The 25,171-nt window shown below is 35.8% G+C and overlaps 1 protein-coding gene across 2 annotated transcripts in view; it reads right to left on the minus strand.

Annotated features, from left to right (window-relative positions):
• Positions 1-25,171, minus strand: part of TTC29 (tetratricopeptide repeat domain 29) — a 122,736-nt gene that overhangs the window by 85,436 nt on the left and 12,129 nt on the right. For both annotated transcript variants that reach the window (XM_084518296.1, XM_084518295.1), the window contains exons 4-5: positions 16,470-16,693; positions 5,696-5,881 (exon numbers count right to left, since the gene is read on the minus strand). In XM_084518296.1, the coding sequence (XP_084374422.1) occupies positions 5,696-5,881; positions 16,470-16,693 (410 nt within the window). The remainder of the gene's footprint in view (positions 1-5,695; positions 5,882-16,469; positions 16,694-25,171) is intronic.

Genomic DNA, 25,171 nt, shown 5'->3' on the forward strand with positions numbered 1-25,171 from the left:
ACAGGTATGGAAAAGTGCAGCTGTTCCAGTAAACTCCTCGAAAACAGTGTGGATGCATGAAAACTGCCTATTAGGAAGTACTTGCAAAGCTCCTAACTGCCAAACTCTATGCCCATAAATAATTGCAAGGGAGGGAACTGCAAATTAGCAGAAACTAACAGCAAGTGTGGGACTACTAGCATCACTTTAGCACTATCCTGCACTCCTGTGTCCACCGACATCCCTGGATGCTCTTTGGTTTATTAATACAGGAACCAAACCATGGCCTGTGAATATCTACCTTGATTGCTAATGCCTGAAAGGTAACTGTTGAGATCCTTGCATCGTTTGAGGTTGGGAGGATAGATACTCATAATAAGATCATAGTGATGATGTTTTCTTTGCTTCCTCCAGAGTTCTTGATGTCACTCTACCTGCTCCACTTTTTTTTACTCCCCTACTTTTTGTAGGGGTTTGCCTTAAAGGAAGAGTGCTCATGCATCTGTACTAGAAGAACACCATCAGATATGTTCATTAGTTACCTTTAAGCTTGTCTCACAAAGGAGAATTGCTTGACATTAAGGCTGAAATTTTGGTATCTGGACTACTGGCTTTAAAGCACTGGCTATATAGATATACATATGTACATACCTATACACCTATATACAAACACTTTCAATGGCCATGATGGTTGCTTTCAGAACAAGCACACCCTCAGATGTCTGTTTTTATTACATTTTTTGAACATATGGACACATTCCATCTGATCCTGTTACAACCTATTTGAAGTAAATAGCTCCTATAAGTACAAATTCTTTGTTTCCCTTTGGCTCCTGTTTTTACTCATATAAGTTATCTGAAATTTTCAAATGCATATATTTAAGTTCTACATCATTTCTTGCATGATAGATGTTAACTATTTAATACAAAACAGAAAGCCCTCAAATATTGTAATGATGAGCACTGGTAATATAAGAACACATACAAGCCAGCACTGGCCATTATTTATCAATACACTCAGCCTTTATTTCTTCTGTAAGATACAACAGTGCAAACCTGAACTTTTTAATTAATGTTAGCAGAAATTACACTAATAAGTTAGAACTATCATAGTCTGTCCTCAGACTATAATAATCTTATTCTGTGATATACAGAAGAAATACATGCATTTATAATGAGGATTCTGATTATTTCCAAAAAGACATCCAAAACACAAGAATAAAAATATTTTTTGAAATTCCTTTTCTTTCTTTTTTATTTTTATTTTTTAAACTGAGATTCTGCCATGAAGCCAATACCTACTTGAATGACAAATAGTGCTGGATTTAATAAAACAAAATACAAGAATATGAATTGCCTTTTCAATGCGCGTGCAAAAAAAAGTGACATCATGACATTTAATTACTCTATAAGAAAATGACTAGTAACCAAACTAATAATACTATATAATATCAGCTCCCTGAGGAAATACAAACTATGGGGTAAGTACAGCTAATTGAAGAGGAGGCTCAGGGGTGACCTTATTGCTCTTTACAGATACCTTAAAGGAGGCTGTAGAGAGGTGGGGGTTGGCCTGTTCTCCCACGTGCCTGGTGACAGGACGAGGGGGAATGGGCTTAAGTTGAGCCAGGGGAGTTTTAGGTTAGATGTTAGGAAGAACTTCTTTACAGAAAGGGTTGTGAGGCATTGGAACAGGCTGCCCAGGGAAGTGGTGGAGTCACCATCCCTGGAAGTCTTCAAAAGACGCTTAGATGTAGAGCTTAGGGATATGGTTTAGTGGAGGGCTGTTAGCGTTAGGTTGGAGGTTGGACTCGATGACCTTGAGGTCTCTTCCAACCTAGAAAATTCTGTGATTCTGTGATTCTGTGATAACCTGAACACTTCTGCAATAATCCCTGAGTAGCTTCTCATCTGGGTAACTCAGAGACCTAATTTCACAAATGCATTTTTTTAACAGAGATAAGAAAACTCATTCTGCAAAGAACCACCACTGAAATCATGTCAGCTCCAAGCAGAATATTCTATTCTCATCTGTAGCAGGCTACTCAGTTATTACTGTTTTCTTTCCCTTATGTACTCACAGCTACTAATCATCTGCATCCAAATACGATGGCTGTAGTCTATACAACTGACACTTCAAATATTTAGCTTTGAAGATTAATGAACATCAGATTATATCCAACCTCTAGGACAGGGACCAGGCTGAAAGTCAAAGAACTTCAGATTTGATTACACAATAAGTACTCACATTTATTGATTCTCTTCTAAGGCAAACAACAATTTTTACAACAAGCACCTATTTAACTTCATACTCCCAAGCATATACAGATGACTTCCATTCGCAAATAAAATACTCACATTCATGTATGCGTACTATTAGATGTTAATATCTTGTACCAGTTCTTTTCAGTTCCCTCACTCAATAGAGTAAGACTAACATCTCATTCTTTTAAAATTTTCCTCTATTCCTGGCTGCATCATTAATCAATGGAATTAATAAGGATATGATGATTTAAATCAGTTGAAAATATAATGTAAATGTTAGACATCATTCACGTACATATAAATACTGGAATATGTGTTTGTATGTATGTACACATACACATTCCCATATATGCATATTCGTGTACACATACACCCCTATACATATATATCTATTCCTGTATATATGTATATATCCCAAGAGGAAGAAGGCATCTGACTCCTTCAGTTCACTATCAAATTAGACTACACCATTATAAATAAGTGAAGAAAAAATATTATCATACAATTTACAAGCTGTGCCTATTTGTTCTAAAATCAAAAATAGTGTGTTCAGAATTTAACACGACACCATTAATACTTATGTAATTTTATACAATGCCAACTCAACATCTGCTCTTACAATTTTTCTGCACTCAAAACTTGCAATTTAATATTTCACCCTCTGAAAATACAAAGTGCAAGGAATACATCTGTCTTTTTCTCAGTGGTCCCTCAAAACAAATCCTATGCTTTCTCTCAGTTCCTTGATTTTTTCCACCTCTCCCTATGGAAATAAAATATTTGCAAAAGACAGATGCTAAGGATTTAGTGGAACTTTACCCTGGACAGTGAGAAATGCACCTTGTTTTCTCTCTCCTTACCAATGTTACTACAAAGCTTTTCTTCTGGAAGTTTCTAATATTCAACACCAGGAAAATCAAATTCTCCCCCCTCCTCTAAACATTTCTAAGTGTATTTAATAACTTCACTTATATACTTTTCAATAGGATTGAATGCTTAAAGATATGTAAGTATTCAACAGTTTTTGCTTAACACATCTTAAAGGTAGGTAATGTTAAAAAAAAAAAAAAAAAAAAAAAAAAAAAAAAAAAGAAGTTTGGCAGTGGCATGGCAAACAGTTGTGAGTCACACTCTGTATGAGTCCTTAAAGATATATAGGAATGTTTGCTTTTATTTGCCATTTTATAATTTTATGTTACAGTAACTGAAGAACCACGTGAAAAGGTTGCAAAAAAAAAAAAAAAAATCCAGCAACTTTAATCATTTTATTCTACTGAGGATCAGATAACCTAATTAAGCATATTTCACTCAAAATGAAAATGGCTTGGTTATGACTGGCTGGGCTTTAAGCAAGTGTTATCTTATCTACTGGGAAACTGAATCTAGCTTAGCTTCAATTCCTGGAATAAAACTGGAATAAATAATCAAACAGATTATTCCCAAGCATGTAGATAAAACATGAAAATGTATTACAACCAATGCCAATACATCAAGAGTGAATGTCATCAGACCAAACTTCTTTTTAAGTTAGTAAAGTTTTTCTCACTGTCATAACTTCCTCGTAAAGCATTAGGGAAGCATAGTTCACCTGTAACTACTGTTAGGTGAGTGCAAATGGGTTGGGAAATCCTATAGATACACACTGGTTATCAGTAATTCACTGTCAGAACAGAAAAAGGCACTCAGTAAGTTGCCACCGGTCCCTGTCCTAGGTACAGTATAATACTTAGCATTTTTTATTAAGGATCTCTATTGCAGAATCAAAAGATTATTACATGTTCAAATGATATCAAACTGGGAAGAAAACAAAGCATGTTGAAAGACAACGTCAGAAGTCAAAAACAATCTTGACAATTTCTAGTAACTATCTACAAAATGCTCAGTGCAAAAATTAACAAACAAAACGTATTTTTAACAGGCAGGAATAACTGGTGATCCCAGAATGGCAAACAGAATAGCTAATTAACAGTTCTTCAGAAAAGAATTTAGAAATTACTGAAGTTCATGAACTGAATATGAGAATGCAACTTATGCTAAAATGAACAATGTGGATGTTATACATGAAAATACAAATAACTGCACAACTTGGAAGAAAAGTAGTTCACTCCATTTTATCTATCACTGGGGTATGAACTCCAATTTTAAAACTGAATCCAGTTCTGGGTGTTGCAGGCAAGATATGACAGATACAACTCCAGTTCAGAGGAAACAGCATGAATGACTACCAGTCTAGAAGACATGAGGAAATATTACGTTGGGATTTTTCAGCTGTAAGAGAACATGGGAGGAAACAAATAAATAAATAAAGTCACAACAAAAGCTTACGGATTTTATATGTTTCATGTCCAAGTCTTTCCTGGGGAAAGGGGAAGCTAGGCCATTATTCAAAACATACCCATTCTGTCAGCCATTTACTAGAATTGCATTATTTACACAAAATATTTCAGTTTCTGTGGATTTTTTTTCCCTGAGAAAAGCCATTCTAGGTGAGAAATTGAGCATAAGCTGTGCTCAGGGTTGGGAACATTTTCAACCCATGAAGTAACACCTCTAAACAAAAAAATAATGACCGTGTAAATCACATTTGAATAAATGGTTAGGAGAAAAAGTGTATTCAGTAATTAACACTGGAAGATAGGTTTTATTCAGTTGCTTGAGTCTCTTGATATAATACAAAGATAGGAAGATCTTTTTCATACACATCTTGTTATACACAACACAACCCCTCCGCCATTAAAGGTAATGTATTATTTGTAAAATATGGAAACAAAGGTAACAGTTACCTTAATTAATACCTTATATCACTTTCAGAGATTCACAGTCCGAAGATACAGACACACAAATGGAGAAATGGAGCTTAAGGTAAGGTATAAAGCTGAAGCAAACATCACTGTGGCAGTCATATACAAATATCATGTGATCCTCAGGTAAGAGAAACAGAAGTTTTTTAAAGAGTACAAAAAAATGTAGTCTGTTTTATCCAAGTGTAAGTTTTCCATCATTGAGGCAGGATTAAACTAAATTATATGTTCATACCTCTTTTAAGTCAAACTAGTTTGTATAAAAACAGATGCCACTCTACTTAACCACCTGTGGCCTGAAGCAGCATTACCAGTCCTTGTCAAAAATACACAAAAGGAAATACATTTAACACAGAGGACCTCTGTGCTAAATGGATGTTCCCTTTAAACTTAGGCTTTGGTTTTCATCTGACTGAATACTTCCAAATGTTCATGGAAAGTAAACAGGGAAAATTGGTCTATGAATAATTACAGACTTTGTCTACTTGCTACTCCAAAAATAAGAATTGAAATAGCTTTTAAACTTCTTTTAAATTATGGTTGCAAACCAATTTTACACAGAAATACAGTGCCCTTTAACAAAACACAAATTACCAAATAAGACCATCTTAATGCTGACACAACGTAGCGTTATGAGCTCAGTGACTTACCTTGTTCCTCACTGATGAGACCCGCGTGTGCGTGTGCTTGTGCTCGTCTTTTCCCGCCATCAGTTTTTATTAGTTGAGCAGTGTTAAAGCATCGTTCATGAAAGTAATTCCTTAACCATTCGTCCTCAGGGTCATTGAAACAGTAGGCCAAGTTAAGCTGGTTATCATACACCTCCCCATAGTGCCCTTTAAAAACAAAAAATAGTCAAAATGCTAGTTTTCATCAGCTTTCACAAAGCTTACACATTACGGCAATCACGAGATAATGAAAATGAAGGAGTATTTATATATCCAGCACAAAAATACTACCAAGTTCTCCTACATAAAAAGGAAATATGATAAAGGGAAAATGACAACCTTCCAAATTAGGCATAAATGAAAAGTTAGTCTAGCAAAACTGCAATGAATTGCTATCACGTGTTTACAAACACAAAACTTAGTTCAATAAAACACACAAAACCTCTATAAGACTCATTTAAAGACAGAAGCCAGAGTGAGCAAAAAGACCCACACATACAGTTTCTACTGGAGAAGTGTTTGAAGCACTGAGACCTGAAAAGACACTGAATGCTTTCAAAACAGGTCTGAGGTAGCAACCATGATGATGTAGATAAAGAACCAAAGAGAGCACTCTGCAAGTGCCCCCCACTAATTTCATACCATTTAAAATATTTAAAATAAGACTAACAAGAAATGTTTTGAGTTTTCTATCTACTTTCCCATTATTATTACATTATCACTCTCTCAAATTAAGGACCAACTGCAATTTTACATCTTGGCCTGAAAAAGACAGTCCACCAAGGTATTGCTCTCAGTAAACAGGGAAAGCAGAGAAGATTTAGACTCTCAGCTCTCCTTTACAATCTGAAGAAAAAACACATTTAGTTCCCACTCTAGCAGCCAGCTAAATGAATACATACTATTCCTCATATTTATAAAAACAGTGCGAGTCCCACCTCTAAGTAGCATTACAAAATTATCAACAAATACATTATTTACAATTTAAAATTACAAAATGAGAGTGCCTATGTAATTTATTTCTCTCGCATATAAAACAAAACAAAAACAACCACAAAACCAAAACCACATGAGATTATTCAAAAGGCCTATTAATTTCGATTAGAGAACTTAAACTTACCTGGTAACTCTTATAATAGTGCTACTCCCTACGGGTATTGAAGAATATGTTCCCTACGTGATGCTGAAGAATCTATGAGATAAGAGAGCATAGCACGTATCTACATGTATATGTTTCACTGTTAAACTTACTTCTGGTACACTAAATGATTTTTCTTTCCAAACTCTGCTTATGTTAGATGTGAATGTAAATAATTCATTAAAATTCCATTGCAATTTTGGTTAGTTTCTTATTGTGTTTGTGGCTGTGAAGCACAGCCTGTTCTTAAAAACAATTCTCATGTAGTTGGGTAAAGAAGGAGTTAAGAACCACAAGTGCTGCTGCAGGTAAGAGAATGTTTGGATAAGCCAGATGTGTGAACAGAATGGCTTTGCTTTCGGGAGTTCTGCAATTTGTAAGCTTTGCTCAACAAAGAGAGAAAAGGGGAAAAAGAAAGAAAAAAAGCTTCTCTTACTCCTGATCTGGAGCACCACACAGAAATAAACACGCACACAAAAATACATTAATACATTGATTTCAATGCAGGCATGATCTCACTCAAAGTCCAGATCTTTTCAAAGCACTTTAGATCTATGACATTGTATCAAAAACATTTTTATCAGAGGATGCAGTTATTTTTTTTATTTTTATTTTTTAATCTACAGGAAAAATTGGGGAAAATCCAACTTTCCAGAAGGACTAATTTCATGACTGTAAATTCTATCATCAATATGAATCCCTTGCATTGTTTAGAACACACAGTGGTAATTACTCAGAAAAGTTGTCTAAACCACACAGAGGAGTGCTTCCTCAGCCTCATCTGCAGTATGTTCTGTCTCAAAAACTTCAAGTTTCTATTCAAATATATGTAAGTAACATAAAACCCTCATTCATCCCTCATGACATCCCTCATGTCATTGTGACTAAGTTCTTTGACTTCAGAATGTCTTGAAAAAGCCCTTCACTGTGCTTTGTGATGCAGTAAAAACTTTATTCTTCTGAAGGAATTCCTTTACCACCAAATCACATTTGCAGTCTTCAACAGGTTTATCTAATATTTGTTTCTTCTCCATTTTTATCTATTCTGCCAATTCTGGAGAACATCTACTTAATCTTCTGCGTCTCTCTGAAATCAAGCTGAAATGGCTTTGCCTCCATTCTTGAGCACTCGCTTTTTTGTCTTCTGGTTTATGAACTAATCCCTCTCCTTCAATTGTAAGCAATGGTTTGGACTTAATATACAAGGATAGCTGTGCGTGTGAGTGTGTATTGCTGTGCGTGTGCTCATATGCATGTATATAAAAACATAAATACATGTGTGTGCGTATAAGAGTTGAGATATATAATTGGGATACACCCAACATAACCACTTCAGACATCGCTATATGTTTCCTAGAGTCCCTTTCCAGTCGGTGAAGAAAAGCAGATACTGCCTGGCTCTGATTTTCATCCCAATTTAAATATCCGTTGTGGCACAAGATCATCTCCAAAGTAGAAAGCAGAGGTTCCCATGATGATTACAAGCACACAAACATAACCACTTAAACACGAGAAATATAAAAGCTAATTATAATCACTAACTTAATCTAAGGTAATAATAATACACATCAGATATTGATTACAGCATAGTGAAAATGAACTTAGAGGATATCAACAAATGCTTACGATAACACAGCAAAAGGAAAGAATTAGATTGTCATTGGGGAAGAACACTAGATACAAATTTGTTGCCTTTGAAATCTTTGCTACGATGTACCAAGGCACTAATGCTACATAAAATTATGCAAATAACTTCAGGTAGTGCCCTACAAATCTCAGGAGATGGAACTGACCTGAGGCGGACTATTGCTACTGCCACAGCTTTGATTGAATGAACTTTAATGTGACCCTCCGATGACTATCCTGCCGGTGAATAACAATGAGAAGTGCACAAAGACAACCATTTCTCTATAATTGTCTTGGACAGTGGCTGACCAGATACGCTGGTGTCACAAGAAAATAAACCCCAAAAGATAGATGTTTAAAAGCCGTATTGTCTTCTGGATTCAAAGTCTCTCTGATTTACAAATCAAGAAATTCACTGAGATTATTCTGACAGTGGCAAAGCCAGTATGCCAGACTTAGCGAAAGTGAACTTTTATCTCCCCAGGAGAACAAAAATATTAGAATAGGTAAATACTGTCTTCTACAGAATCTCCCATAGGTAACTCAGTCATTAAAGCTTTGACCCCTCTGATTTTGTACAGTAAGTTCTCTGCATCTGCTAATAGATTACACGTAGAGAAATTTTTTATGTATATATTGATGTAAAAAAAAAAATCTGCACCACTTATCAGAGAGATAACGACACCACTGGAATATGATACCAAATGAACAGAAAGAACTCTGAGTCACACAAGCAATTGTAAAACAGTTCCTGCAAGACAAACTGTTCTTAAATGAGTAAAAAATTAAGAATGCACACAAATAAAGGTTCAAATGGTGTTCTCATTAATCTTTTGAAAATTACATCTAGTCCATGGAAGGTGAATCCAGGTTTCCCAGAAGACACGGGATTGAGAGAATGCTGTAAAGAGCAGCAGAATGGCTGCCCAAAATGGCAGCTGAGCAGAACAAACCAAACTTGATGGAGCAGATGGTGAAGTCTGATATTTTGTGGTTTTGGACATAACTTAAAATCCACTGAGAACACACCTTATAAGCAATTAGCCAGTGTAACATTTTTTCAATGCCAAATTACCAAATTTAAGGCAGTAATAATAATTCACAAAAATTGTGTTCAATTGTTTTTTAAAACAAAACGTCATCCCACGCTGCAATATTTATTTTGTACATTTTTGAACGTTTTCATCACAGAATTATAGAAAATTTACTTTCCACTTTGATTTGTACTTTTCAAAATATTTTATTTTCATTGTCCTTTGCAGTGGAAAACAAAACAAATCATGTTGAAAGTGGGTATCTATGCGCAAAAGGAAAATATTCCTATCAAACTTTACTGGTATCTTTTTGTTGAAAAGAGATTTAAAAATCTCTTTTCTGCTTAGGGTTTATATATATGTATATATATATATGTATATATATATAAATATATGGTTTAAACATTAAACCCTGTATATTAAACACATACAGGATTTCCTGCTCTGCATCAGAATCTCTTCAGGTGCATCTCAACTGACACGTAAGGATCTTTTCTTGTCATGCTTGAGCCATAGCCCCTGGTCAGCCCATTGAATAATATCTTGGTTTGTTCTTGGGCTGTTATCAAGAACCCTTGGCAAGTAAAGGAGTGCATGGAGCAGATCACTCAGGTCCGTGCTCTGCTTGTTGGCTGTGTTCAGCCAGACAACTGTTGAGTAGTGCAATGCACAGGGATAGTGAGGTGGAGGCTGAGTAGGAGTAACAGAATTGGTATGAAAGAAAAGAAACATACAGAAGATCTGCAAGCTGTGCTACTGTGAGTGGTTTAGTACAACTGCTGCCACATCTGTCTGTATGATCTCCTTTGTGACAGGATGTAGGAGATGAATTGAAAAGAAGTACAAGAGTGATCTTTAGAATGGAGATGAAAACAACATCCTGGCTTGGCATTTTCCCTGAAGAAGATGCTGTTGTTAACAGAAAACAGAACTTGTACTTCAGAAACTCACCTTTAAAATACAGGTATCAGAAATAAATATTTCAACATCTATCTCTGGCTGAATATTTTCTACCAAAGGAACCACCAGTCAGTCATTTGTTCCTGCCAGACAAAGGCTGTAGGGAAACTTTTCAACAGCTGATAACACTCCTCTTCCACTTCAGTTACTTGCTTTTAGTGAGTATGACTTAATTATAACTGACCATTCACTCTTGAAGACATGTCAAGGAACGGCCTAAGATCATTTAAGTCACTAGGAGCCATTTCTGATGTCTGAAAAAGACATCATCACTACTGGAAGTTTCATTTTTCTCTTGCCAGAGAGATCAATACCTGTGACTCAGTAGCAAGACTGCTGATGCTGTGAAGAATTCATATACGGAAAGATCCAGGATGGAGGCTCTTGGACTGATAAGGAGCACGAACAGCAACAGAAATAAACTAACAGTTTATTTCTACCTAAATTCATACATAGCAAAGAATCAGTCCCATTTTGTCCCATGGTTCGGGACAACCATGCCTCTACTAATGCAGCTAGAAGACCACACTTTGATTTCCTTTTTTTTTTTTTTTTTCTTCCTAGAAGTTTTTCCATAAGCCACACTCAGTGAGTGAAAACACACAAATGCAAATGAAGAAAGGTTGCTATGGGGTAGCATGCTGACACACAATCAAATTGCATGCAGACCCTCCGTTTCCTAGATATCGTGAAGCAGGGCACACGCAGGGTGCAATCCCCTCCACCCCTCCCTAACGCTGCTAAGTACCTAAGCAGAATATACTCAAAGCACAATCTACACAAAGATGCTGGGAAATGGTCAGGATATAATTTTATCAAGTAATAATAAAGCTCCCTAATGATAGCAACATAAGACAATTCAACGGGTAATCTGGGACACTAAAAGGGGACTCCAAGCCACTGGAATGAAAACACGCCACTTAAATTAGAGGCACTCAGGCACTACTTAAAATGCAGAAATGCTGCCTCTGTTGAAGTCAGCTGGCTATATTTTGAGGTCTGGCTTCTTTCCAGAGCAGAATCATTTCACTTTCTGTAAGCTAATTGCAAGAACAATAAATTCCTCCACTGGTCTCTATCAACTGCTAGCTTTTCTCTTGTGAAACAGTATTAAGTAGATAAGGACAAATCTGCTTGGAAAACAAAAGTATTCCTTTGCCCATATACCCCCAAAACCACAGAGAAACTACCTCCACCAAGCAAATATTAAAGGAGGGTTTGGTATGTTTATCCTTTTTCTCTTCTCTCTCTTTTTTTTTTTTTTTTAAATGCACAATCACTTTTTTTTCCTTCTCTCCACAATAGCATGGGTAATACAGTTATTGCAATGTTTCAAGCCCAGCCTAAGGCATAAGCGTGAAATCTTACAGAAAAAGCATTTCACTGTAAAATGCTAAACTCTATTTTCAACCTTTAGTGCCTCAGACATAGAAAGATTTTCTAGTGTGAACACATCAAATACTCATGCTTTCTTCACATACTTTAGGAAAAGTCATCTTTTACAACAACAACAAATGATAATTCATGCTGTCAAAAGTTTGCTTGCTGAAGTGAGGAAAAAAAGCACTGTTAGCAGCTCCTCCTAATTGTTTGTGTCTGATATTCCCTAGAATGCAGGTCAGCAGCTTGTAGCACGCGCGCAGATTTAGCATTTGACATACCACAAAGGCAGTGCAGGCTCTAAGAAAGGCAGGTTGTAATTCCTATTATTCACTAGCTGCCCCAACGATCAGCTAATAAGCGGTGTCTTGCCCCTTTGAAGGCACGTCCATGCTGACTATTAGCTCTACACGCTGGATTTGCCACAGAGAACAGTCATCTGCTACCACAGTGCTGACTGCTCCATACACATCGCAGCCACTCACCTGGGGAACTTCCCATTTCTGCTCCCCTGTGCCAGCAAAGGAAAGCCAACGGCTGAGAGGAGCCTTCCTTTAATTGCTCCTGAGCTGTAACTTGCCTTCTGTCCCTTTCATCTGGTGGGGCCAGAACACAGGTAAACCAGCCCACGCTGGCAAGCACTGATCATATGAGCTCTTCGTGGCCTGGATTAGTCACCATAGGTAAGGATTCAATTAGGGTTCAGCCCCACATTTAATACACAGTTCAGATGTGATCTGAAGAGCAAAGCTTTACAAGCCCTTTTAGAATAAAACTAGGACTGGTGACCCCTAGTTTGACAAACACTAGATTTGGCACACCACCCCTGACAGGCTGCTGACCCCAGTCTAAAATACTAGATTGCACTGTTCAGTGTCAATCTGCATAGCAACATCCTTTTTTTTTTTTTTGGCTCAGTGCTAACTAAATAAAGGTAGCTAGGCAATAATTTGAGGAGATGATTCAAAAAGCTTAGTGAGATTTTTAGGTACAAGCCTAACAAGTAAATTAGTAATGCATTTTAAAACAGTAGGACAGATTGTAGACACCAAGTAACAATTTGAAAAATCAGTTATATGGTAAAAGGTGTGCAAACAGCAGTTTAAAGCTTCTGATTTCACTTCTAAGTATTATTATCTGAGGAAAGGCAACACTCATCATCATAATAAACTCTTCTCCCAAACAGGCATGAAATCAGGTGCTGTTCAAAAACTCCAAGAGGTGAATTTCCTTTCTTCCTGCTGTTTACCTACAACCCACCCAAACATACAGAGATCTAGGGTCAAATTTTATCTGCATCTTAGACAGACAAAATGGATAAAATTAATTCTATTTATCCAGTGCACTTCTGTAGGGTATGGTCATCATTTGTTCTCAGCATGTCAGCAGCCAAAAGATACTTGGTTAGCAATCCTCGTTTTCAGATCAGGACGGGACTGTGGCTTCAAACTCTCTCTCCTGCTAACTTTCAGAACAGTCCCGAGCAGGGACTAGGGAGCTGTGGCTCTTCAAAAGGATAGTAATAACAGCCTACTGACATTGGTATGCCTTTAAAGGACAATTATAATTTTAAGTGAAATTACTCTGGGCAGTAAAACCAGGCAGGCAATTGGGCAGGCTATTTGATGGCCTCAAAATATATATTTTCTTTTTGAAAAAAGACATTTTCAACAACATGTATTAAGAAATAATGGCATACATCAGATGCTGAGCTATGTAGATTACTTTGGCATTTATCCTGCAATTTTCTTTAAAAAAACGAAACAAAACCTAAAAATATACATATTTAAACAGGTAAATGCCTCCCCCCCCCCCTTTTTTTTAAACTACGGGGACCAAAACTAGTAAAAGAGAGGTTAGTACATGATAACAAATGATGATAAAGAAATAATTAGAAACAACTCTACTCGGAAGTCAGAAACATTTACGTTACTTGCATTGAAGACAACCAAAGAGGAATGCAGTCAACAAGTATTGCCAATATTTCTGCAGGGTTGTTTGTTTGTTTTTGGAGGGGTAGGTGGGGTGTAATGCTGTACCTAGGGCAAAATAAGTCTGTCAGTTATGAAAATGAAAACGGAGAGAACATTCACTGCTGTGTCCAAAGCTTAATGGTATGGACAACGTAACATTGGTAAACAGTCACAATTTTTAAATGAAGAAATAATGAGCATAATTACTCTTTGATATCAACTTCCACATCATAATGGCCTGCCTTGATTCATCCTGTCAAAGCAAACGATTTATGTCCATCATTGCAGAGTCTAAAATTACAGACTATCAGCAAAAAGAAAATATTTACATATCCCACCAATAAATATGGAAAGTGGATCAACAAATACCTAACTTTCTCTAGTAACAACTCTGAAACTCTAAACTTTGGAGCAGCAGTTCTAAGCAAAACTCACAATGAGACAGCAACCCTGTGATACAAAAACATCAAGTGAGAAAGCTAAAGAACAAAAGGGAAAGCTTTTTACTGACATCAGTAATGTTTCGTTTTCCACTTAGCACCTCAGGTTAAAATAAATAAATAAATAAATCTCTTCATGAAGTTTAAATTTATCAAAGAATGTACAAGTCATACAGATTTTTTTTCATACCTTTACACCTGCAATCTCTTCACCACAACTGTTAGCTCAGGACAGCATACTTGAGACAGGTATGTTTTCAGCTAGCCTGATATTAGTGACATCAGCCACATTGTAAAACTCTCACTGTTCACTGCCCCAAATGTTACTTTAAATGCTTTAAGCCATATATGGCTTGAACTGTAGTGGCTGAGGAGCAAACACAGGTCAGCTACTGTTGTGACTGCTATGCTGTAGTAAGTTGCAGCTGAAGGATGAAGCCAACTGCTGAACACCTTTTAAATGGTTTCAGCTAAAGTTGTCATGAGATTGTAAACCAGAGCTCCAACCAGTTTGATTAGAATCAGACAGCAACTGGATTAGTGGAACTCCTAAATTAGTATTTGATGAGCTGTGTAATCCATATGTTATCTTCACAGCACTACTAGCTCCAACAAGCTGTGATACAAATAGCATCCACCCCTTTGTCTGCCTCACTTAAAACAAAGATTTGTGGAAAGGTTTACACTGAAACTGGCAAAAAATCAAAACTCTCGCTATCCTGATCTTGCAATTCAGTCCAAATGTGTTGCTTGAACACTTGCCAACTCCATTGGCACATTCTCATTACTTTCTTTGCTTTCATTTTAACCAACTTGAACAGGCAAAGTGTGGAAATACTCTTTTCCAGAGACAAGACACAATCAGTCAGCTGATGGGCAGTATCCCATCTCTCACAGAGCCCAGCATACAATGACTGCCAATTTCAGTGAGAGAAAGGGCCTCTGCTTTCCACAGGGGCAAAATCAGCACAGTCAGCACCTTGCCTCTCTGGGAGGGAATTCCCTACCTCTATTGGCAAACAGCAGTTAATAATACAGAAAGAGATCTTGCACTGAAGGAACACAAAATACTCTCCTTGAGCATCTGCTGGAAGCAGGTCCATCAAGAGGTGCCTTAACTAACAGTTTTCAAACACCAGTGTATTGGCACAATGCTTACGTACGGCAGAGTAGTCTGGGAGCAAAACCCTTTCATACTCCTGCGAACAACATGGGTCTGTGTTCAGGTTGTAGTCATACTCAAGATAAACTTGAATATTTCCTCCTATCACAGGCTGGCCAGGATTGTAGTGAATTAAATAAAGAAACACAACTTTTTGCTTTTAGACTAAACATAAACTAAACATGTTAAATGAGTGGAAAGCTGTCTTTTCTAAAATTAAGTTTTCTGTTCCTGAATTTCAGCAAGAAAGCTTAGGTCCCAAACTCTCAAGCTTTATTTTAGATTTTCCTCTTTATAGCAATCAAAATGTAACTTGAAACAAGCCAACTATAATGAAATCAACTCTGCTATGAAACAGAATTGTAGTTAGAGCTTTACCTGCCTCCATTCCTTACAATTATTCCAAGGGAGAAAAACAGAGTAAGTTATGTTATTATTTACAGTAAAGCAAAATGATAAATATAAGTGCTCAGTAAATAGTAAGCAACAAAAAAAATACAGTAATTTGGAGTTATGTCTTCACTAATATTTAGTAATTCACAGGTGGCATGTTACATCTATGTGCTGTATTTTATTTGACATGTTCACAATCCTTTTTAAGTCAGTCACAAATCCAAACAGTTAGCAGACAGTGTATTTAATAAAACCAGATTTATAAAACTATTACTGTTTGAAACAGCATTTCACCTATTAAATTTTTCTAATACAAAACCAGCTAGTCAAATCAATAGAGAAAGAAAAACAATAAATAATGAAACTGTGAGAAAACATTTGAGGTGTTATCAAAGCGATAAATATATTAAATATTTCTGATATTATAATGCACTCTCCGTGTGTTTTTTTTTTCCCCTCTCCAGAAAACCTCTCCCGATATCTGCAGTTCCTAATCATTTATTCTATAAATACAGCTTAGTTGACTAAGGCTGAAATGTGCTAAGATGCAGTAACGTTTCAAATTCATACATGAAACAATTTGGAAGCTTCCCCCAGGCATTGGCGGCTGCGGCTCCCGCTGCTCTGCTACCCACAATCCCCCCATTTACCTGCTCGCTGGGCTGCCTCAGCCCTGGTCAGGAAGTGGTAAAGCTGATCCAGCTTATCAGGCTGCTCCTCCAGGGACTTCTGCTGCCATATGGCTGACCCAGGCCCTGCAGCCTCCCTCAAGGCATTCCACTTCTGTATCAGAGTGAAGAGCTCGGAGAAGGACTTGTGATAACCCTGTCGCAGCATGTCTATGCAGATGTTCTCCTTGTATGAATTCCTGTTACTGGGAATAAGAAAGACGGATTTTAAGCCTTTAAACCTGCATTCTGTTCTCCACCTTACCAAATAATTACAGATACTAAAACAGCTTTCAAGATGAGACCTCTGCAGTTCACCAGCAGGGAAGGGGTATATTTTTCCCTTCTCAGAAATCATTCTACCAAAATACAATTACAAATATCCTACCCTAGGGAAGTAAACATGGGAATAGTGAATAAATATCCAAATATATATTGCAAACATGTTCAGAATATACTGACGTTTTTAGCTGGTACTGTTAAAAAAAAAAAAAAAAAAAAAGGTTGACTGATGGGAAAAAAGATATGTTTACATCAGTTTATGAAAACACAAACTCTTAGTTTGCTTTAAAACACTGCAGAGAGGAAAAGATGAAACATCCTACATGTTAAAACAATGTATACATTCAATAGTTTTGCTGTAGGATACAGTGGCTTGGTTTAATACGTCAAACAAATCCTGTGTCAGAAACACAATTGTTAAATGTTATTTTGCTTCTCTTTAGCATATAACTTCAGCTGGGACTAGTTCACATCCTAATTTTAAAATCAAGCGATGCAATGATGAATTTACATCAAAATTATCCAATTCATAAACTCTGAAAAGATATACTAATCCAAAAGTTGTATAATCAAATATTCTCAAGAGTTAATATATCTTTTTAGATATTATTTATGGAAATAATCAAAATATTTCTTTTATTCAGCATGAAATGATTATTGTGTCCCAACCTGGAGAAAGCTATGAGTTCAATGGGACTACCTGAAACACTGAAGCGTAAACGTAAATGTTTGCAGGAGCAGCTATCTAGTTTGGGAAAACAAACCCTCATCCCAGTAAAAAGACAAGGACCTAAATGTGGTAATTTTAATTTGTATATTCCACTTAAGTTTTCTATTTGTTTTTAAGACTGTCTTTTAAGACAGTCTTATTTAACTACTATTTCTTAGAGGCATTAAAATAAATATGGAATTGTGAAAACTGAGATTTGCAGTGTATGCAAGAAATTCAGATGACCTCATGCTGAACAATAGCCCAATTAGAATAGTATTTCTAGTCTAAGAAGAACTACTGCAGTTCTTTAACAATCCTAATTAGAATTGAGATTATGTAAAAAAAAAAAAAAAAGTCTTAGCTAGATGTCAGTCAAGTAAATGGTAATCTGAGGTGCAAGAACTAAATAATCTGCATTATTTCAAGTTTAATATCATTATAAAAGAAAAAGCTATTAATTACTCCATAAATTCACATTAATCCTTCATTTGTATTTCTTACATTTTAGTTGCAGAACTGAACACAAAAAATATTACACAATTCTAAAAGGTACATGATATGACATAGACTAAAATACTGAGTATATTTTTTAACATATACGTATTTCAATATTGAAAAATGCAGTGTTTACGTGTACAAGCGAAAAAACATAACTATTCTGTACCAGAAAAACATTTGCAAAATTTATCTTAGAAAAGTAAATGAGAAGTATCTTTAATCATTTACACTACATTTGGCACATACCAGGTTCTCAGTATACAGCTTCAAAATACCATGCAGATATTATATTAATAAGGTACAATATATTATCTACTCTGTATATGGAATGTTTTTTTTCTTTTTAAAATTTCTTTTTAAAATGTGTTTTTTTAACAACAAATATATATATATATATGTAAAAAATTCCTAGCATCTTCAAAAGGCCTAGGACTGAATCCTACAGTAATATCACCCAAAGCATTGGAAAAAATTCTAAATAGCAGACGTACATACATGCATATTTATTTATCTATATGTGGTCTATACGTTAGTATATGTGTGCATGCATTATATGATCAGATGTGTTAGAAGCAAAGAAGAAAGTAATTAGCTGCTAAAACATCTTAATAGTAACTGAACAAAACATCATTCCGTTCATTTTTAACACTCAATGCACAGTACAATATTTGTATAAATACAAAAACTGTGTCTGTGTAAGATGTTACTTGTTGTGGGTTAACGCACTTGATGTCAAAGCACATTTTCTGCACAAGACAGCATTATTAATGAACCAATACAGGAAAACAACAAATGCAGGAAAATTTCTGTTTAAAAATTAGTTTCACCATTCTTTTTTAACAAAAGGCCACGCAACTTAATATATTAATTGAAATAATGCTGAAGTTACCAAATGTACAGAGCACATTTCTTCTTTGCCAAAGATAACTGTGTTGATAACTCTTAAGCAATGAAACTATCTTGTGTATAGCCACTCAAATTTTAGGGGCATAAAGATAAAAGTTATCTCACAAAGCTATAATTAAAAGCAGGCAATACACAAAGAGACAAACAATACATTTGTTTCTTTAAATTACTACAACACATCAGCCACAAGTGCCTGATCACATGAAAGATACAGAAAGGCCAGAAATGAATGATAGTATGGGGATGAATGTTATTAGTGACACCTAAGAGAGAGCTTAACACTGCAACCGATTTCTGAAATTGGTTCAGTTATCCGAGTGGATCCAGATGGAAACGCCAGGCTTCTTTCTCCAACAAGCAGTCCTTCTGAACAGAGGAGCGGTGTCAGTGACAGAAGAAAACTGAAAAGTTCTTGAAATATCTTTCAGTATCTTGAAAAAAATTATAAGTCCTCAATCCTCAAAATCCTTTTCGTACTGCTTTTTATAATATTGTGCAGCATGTAAAATAAGAGATTAAATACAATGCCTCATGTTTTACATTCCTGCACATTACTTTATTCCTAACATCAGTATCAAAAATGGATACCTAATTAAATGTATGTGATTTATTTTATAAAATCCAACTGCTAACTTTATGGTTCTAGTACATTAATAAACTAGTTTATGCTGAGCCTTTTGAACCTTACTACCACATGTATTAATTATGATATATTACTAAAACAGCAAGTTTATTTTTCTACATCGCGTCCACGCCGATTTTAGGTTTCCTTTGAACAATTATGTTACTCCGGGAAGCAAAATGAAAAAAGACTGGCCTTTCATTTGGTTGAAGCGGAGCCGTTCAGGAGGTTTAATGGTCTCTGGGGGCATCTACTGGAAAACTGGAAAACTGCAGGCCGGACAAGTTAATCAGGCAGCTGTCAGCGCGGCACGGCGCGGCGCAGAACAAAGGGAAGGCGCAGCACGGAGCCTGTTCGCGGGGCGCAGCCCGAGCAGGGCGCAGGACAAGAGCCCGGCTCCGCTGCCTGCGCTGCCTCCCGCTGCTCGCTGCCCCAAATGCACGGTGCCAGAAACATGCCTGCACTGCGCGCAAGCAAGCAATTAAGCTAATCAGATTATAAGGAGTGCATAGCCGGGTAATGTTCCCCGTGTTTCATTTTGAAATTGAACTGTAAGGTGAATATAGACCTGAAGTCCTCTTTCCCCTTTGAACGACCATATGCGCATGTTGGGAGAAAGATTTCAAATGCACCTGTAAAGACATCTTATTAATAACAACAACATCTGTTTTTATGATCAAACAGAAGCAAATAAATCTAAACCAGCAGATTATTTATTTTTAAATCGTGAAAGCAACAGATGAAAGCCGATACTTAACGCAAACACAGAGGAACAGCGGATGCTCAGCACTGTCTGATTGCACACTCGTCTCCCTCATCCACAATCTCTCTCATCTTTCATCGACATCCCTGTTGATGTTACTAGATACTGGTTCATCCAGGTTGGGTAAAGTAGTGAAACGAGGTCACTTTACTGATCTGGTTGGGTATTCTGCCTTTGGCATACACCAGCAAAATTCTGTGCACTTGTGGGGTGGTGTGTGTGTGTGTGTGTGTGTGTGTGTGTGTGTGAATCAGCAGCATTTCCAATACCAAATAAATAAGCACTAAAGTTAAAGCTGCCATTTTATTAGGACCATGTTTTAGATGGCACAGGTAGAAGCAGCTATTGAATGTAGATCTGCGAGCTTGAAAAGGCACTGCTACTGTTAACATACAATGCCCTTTAAATGTACCAGGATATTGCTACGGGTATTTCACTTTACTTACACTACACAACTACTTATATAATTTTCTTTTATTATCATTGCTATTCAAAACCATCCAGAGCCATGCTGAGAAATCTGGCTTGAGCACAGGAACCTGATTCTGATCTGCACTTCCTGGTGCAAAAATCAGAAACACAAATCTTCACTGAGGCTAATGAAATTACGCTGTTGTTGCCACCTCAGGGACCTTCCTATGTTACCGTACTGTGCTTTTACAAGAGTCTTAAGCAATGTGTGGAGATCAGCAGAGTATCATCCTACTTTCCCTTTAACTTCAAATCCTACACAACAAAGATATTTGCTTTCTATCCTTTACAGAGAGAAAAGGAAACAGAAATTAAGAGGCCAAGTGACAAATACTGGTGTTAGGAATCATCAAAATAGTCAATGTATCATAACAGAATTTGTTATTGTGAGCTTAACTCTCCATATCTCCTGTCTGATGTGGTCAATTACAGACATGCAAAATAGGTAAAATGGCTACTAGTTTCAGACGCCACTTTTTTTTTTTTTCATATTAAGGTTCGTATCTTTAAATTCTCTAGGATTTAGTTAGTACTATAGGTTAATGCCAGCTGCTGATTACAATGCAAGTGTACTGTAATTATCTCATTTTGTAAAGTACTAAATGGCATAGATTAAACAACGATAGTATATAAAATTAAAATGTATTAACAATGTAAAATAATTACTATACCAATGATTGTACTAATAAACTGTATTCAGATAGATTTCATCCACTTGGGATTTCCTCTGTAGCTCAAAAGTTAATGACTGATACAAATGCCTTAGACTGGGATGACAAAATTAAGAAAAAATAACCAAGATATTTTTGCTTACCTTTATTTAAGCAAGTACTAGTTATTATACTTATTGCCTATAAAACTACATGAAAAAATAATATAAATCAAGTATGTGAACACTTAGCTACTTTATGCTTAACTTATACGCATACACACACGATATAAATAGGGACGTATTAGAATTTCCTCAGTAAAATTTGGAAAGTGTATGCATAAAGTAAAACCAATTATACTATAGAAAGCAAAAAAGATAAGCGTGCCATAAGTGCTTAATATTTCAGGCTGTTCTGCCTAAGAATCAAACAAAGAGTTATCATTTATTTACAGCTGGACATCCAAAAAACCTTAAGAGTTTTGTAACAGTTGGTGAACCACGTCTGTAGTGAAGTCACTTTTGCAGGGCCCTGTTGAAGATGAGAAGTACTCATTTAGATGCTTAGTAAATATGGACGCTGAAAGATTTCACCAGTTCAGCATTCAGTGATGCTATGATCAAGTGTTACAGTGGTATTAAACCATTCACTCACACTGCTAGAAACCACACTGTCATGCATTTACGTTGCAATCCACCAAGGTTAGGTACATACCGAACTTGAAAAGATATCCAAGTAGTCAGAGTATCTGAATTCAGTGGGAAAAAATATAAACATGAACACCTGGGTGAGTCTAGCCCTCAGTGTGCTGGTGTACTTAGCACGTTTTCACCACATACTGTTACTGATACAAGGATATTTAACTGCATGAGGGCACAACCCTCTTTAATCCCAGTTTAAAGGCTGCCTGCTTAAATACTTCTCTTTTAATGAAATATTTACTGGGTAGTAATATGTTAAATTGTAGAATATAGCAATCTCATTAAAGAAAGATATGAAAGTACAGTAAATGCTATTAAGTAGTAATAGACAGTAGCTTACACATGAGAATTTTTGATTACTAAAGCTGAGATTAATAGGATGTTTTGGGATGGGGTGAAAGATTTTAATTCCAAATTATGAAGATTAAATAGCTAGTGTCCTACTATAAAAAGCATAAAATCAACCAACCCCCCAAATGTTTTGATAAGTGGTCCCTACTCCAAATAGCAAATAAAAAATATTGCATAACAATTTGTACATATCATCAGAAGTAGGAACATCTCCTTGAAAATGAATTATGCAAAAATTATTTTTTTTAAAAATAAGGAAAGGATTGTGGAGTTACATATTCAGAACTGTTAATGTAAAGATGAAAATAAAGTGTATCAGAAAATAAATATTGTACCCTACATACAAGTACAATAACTTTCAGCACAAGTAATGCAGTATTTTTTCATCTATTGCCTCGCAATCTGACTATTGTCAAACTACGCTTTAAACTAAATCATGCAATCAAAGGTGGATGCATATCCTGTCAGTAGGATCCCACAAAGAACACACATATTGGACTCGCTTTCTTTTGTTCAAAGCTACACTGCCACTTTAATACTACATAAAATGAAAAATTAATCAATTATAAACATCAAAGGATGACATAGAAGAAGTATTTTAAAATGAATGTGAGTACTGTAATAATTAAGAATCCTCATTAACACAGAAAATGGAGATATAAATTTAGCAATGAACTTTTGGCATATTTTATTCCTAAACAGAAATGCAATGAAAGCAATTAAAAAAAAAAAAAAAAAGGTGCTAACCCTATAAAAGTGTTTCTCATACAACAGTGCACACACCTGTAATCATTACTTTCTATTTTAAGCACAAGAAGAAAAAAAACATTATCTTCATTAATCTTTCTGCTTTTCTTTCTAAATTAATTACGCTCATTAACAAAAAGTAATTCCAACCATATTTTATGGACAGTTATTTATCAAAATGAACTATTTTTTAACTTTCCCCTCCTAATTCAGAGCTGACCTAATGGACCAAAAGCCAGGAATTTCTGCAGTTGTCTTTCATTATCTTTGAAAAAGATAATTATCATTATTTTTTCTCTGTGTCATTTCAAGCTTAATCATCATCTTATGATTACCATAAAACACTATACAAGGCTATTCATTTACAATCATACTATTGCCATGAACAATTCCCAGAGTATTTTTGCATTTGTTTATGATGACCTACTCAGTCTCAGTACCAGAACTTACTCAGTAGTCTAACGACAAATAGACAGAGATTAAGTGTGAGGGAAAGAAAAGCAAGGATTTTACAAATTCAGAAGGATTCACTGTGAGAATTATTAGGAAGTCATGACTGCATCAAGGCAAATTGGACTGTCTTTCTTTATTTCACACTTTTTCATATGTTAGAGATGCTTCACCTTTGTGGAATATTTTAAAAATAGACGTCAGTTGTGTATAGCTTGTACATTATCTCCAGTACTAAATATTGTTGAACTACTGAGAAATGAAAGCACTAGAAAACCGTAAGACCAAACTTAGTAAAAACAACAAGTTACATAAAAAAGAAAAACTTCAGCTCTCTGTGTTCTTCTTTATTAAAGTATGTCATGTATTTTATCTTTGCAAGAGTTTGATGAGTTTTTGCAAGTAAAATTCTGTTTCCTCTATACTTGCTAATAGTCATGAGAATCTGTAGTTTGCACCTTCCCATTAAAAATGTATTGTATTTTTTGAAATTATTCACCCCGCCTTTTATCCAGATCATGTCTTTGAAAGGAGGAAGTAGATAATAAATGGAATAATTCATGATTTCCCATTAAATATGAAACTTTCTTTTGCAGAGTTTAGAAAATGAAGTTCTACATAATGTACAGAAGTTGATTAGAACTTTTTTTTAACCTTTTCAAGAAAAACCTTTCACATTACACAAATGTACAGAGAAGTTTCTTTAGGAAAGGCAAACCATTCACTTCCCACACAGTTCTGTTCTTTAGATCACTGTCCAATTACACTAAATCATATGTTTATCAGGCCTCAAATTCACAGAGATCATTCATCTGACCAAAAAGAATGTGTGCCTCTAAGTACTAAAATCTCTTTTTGAAAGTTGTTTAATAAACATTGAATCCTGGTCGTGACAAGTAAGATTGTTAGGAATTATTCAGACAGAAAAAAAAATACATATTTAAATAATATTGTGAAAGCAATGGCAAAGAAAATTAAAATTTATCATCTAGCTCAATAAGTAACTTGTGCCATCTCCCTTTCTACAAGCATCCTATCAGCAGGGAGTTTGGGATAGAGCCTTAATTTAAAATTTCTTTTACTGTGAAAGACTACATTTCTCTGCTTTTGAATTACATTCTTCCTTAGTTATTTTAAAATGAAGAATCATCCTTGTGAAACGTAAATGAGTTGACACAACATTCGACCAGTTCTCAACGTGAGTAATGTGACCACAGGTTATAAGGTGCTCTTGGGTCACATCCAAAGACTGGTATCAGCAAGAACAGCAAAATCTTACTAAGACTTGACTATGAAAGGCAAAGACCAGTTGACTTCTTGCTCCTTTTGCTGCTTCTTTAGCTGCTTGGAGCTCTCCTCTCTCCCTCTGTCTTCTTAGTATTATACAAAGAAGGAATGGAAGCAGCTTCAATGAGTCCCTCACTATAGCCAAACACTGTGCAATCAAGGACTGAAATACAAGGGGAAAGCAGAATTTGCACTTACGTGTTAGCTGATCTATGTCTGAAATCTCCTTTTGCAAGCTTTTTGG

The sequence above is a fragment of the Aythya ferina genome (genome assembly GCF_964211825.1).
Source record: "Aythya ferina genome assembly, chromosome: 4".
Taxonomy (NCBI): Eukaryota; Metazoa; Chordata; class Aves; order Anseriformes; family Anatidae; genus Aythya; species Aythya ferina.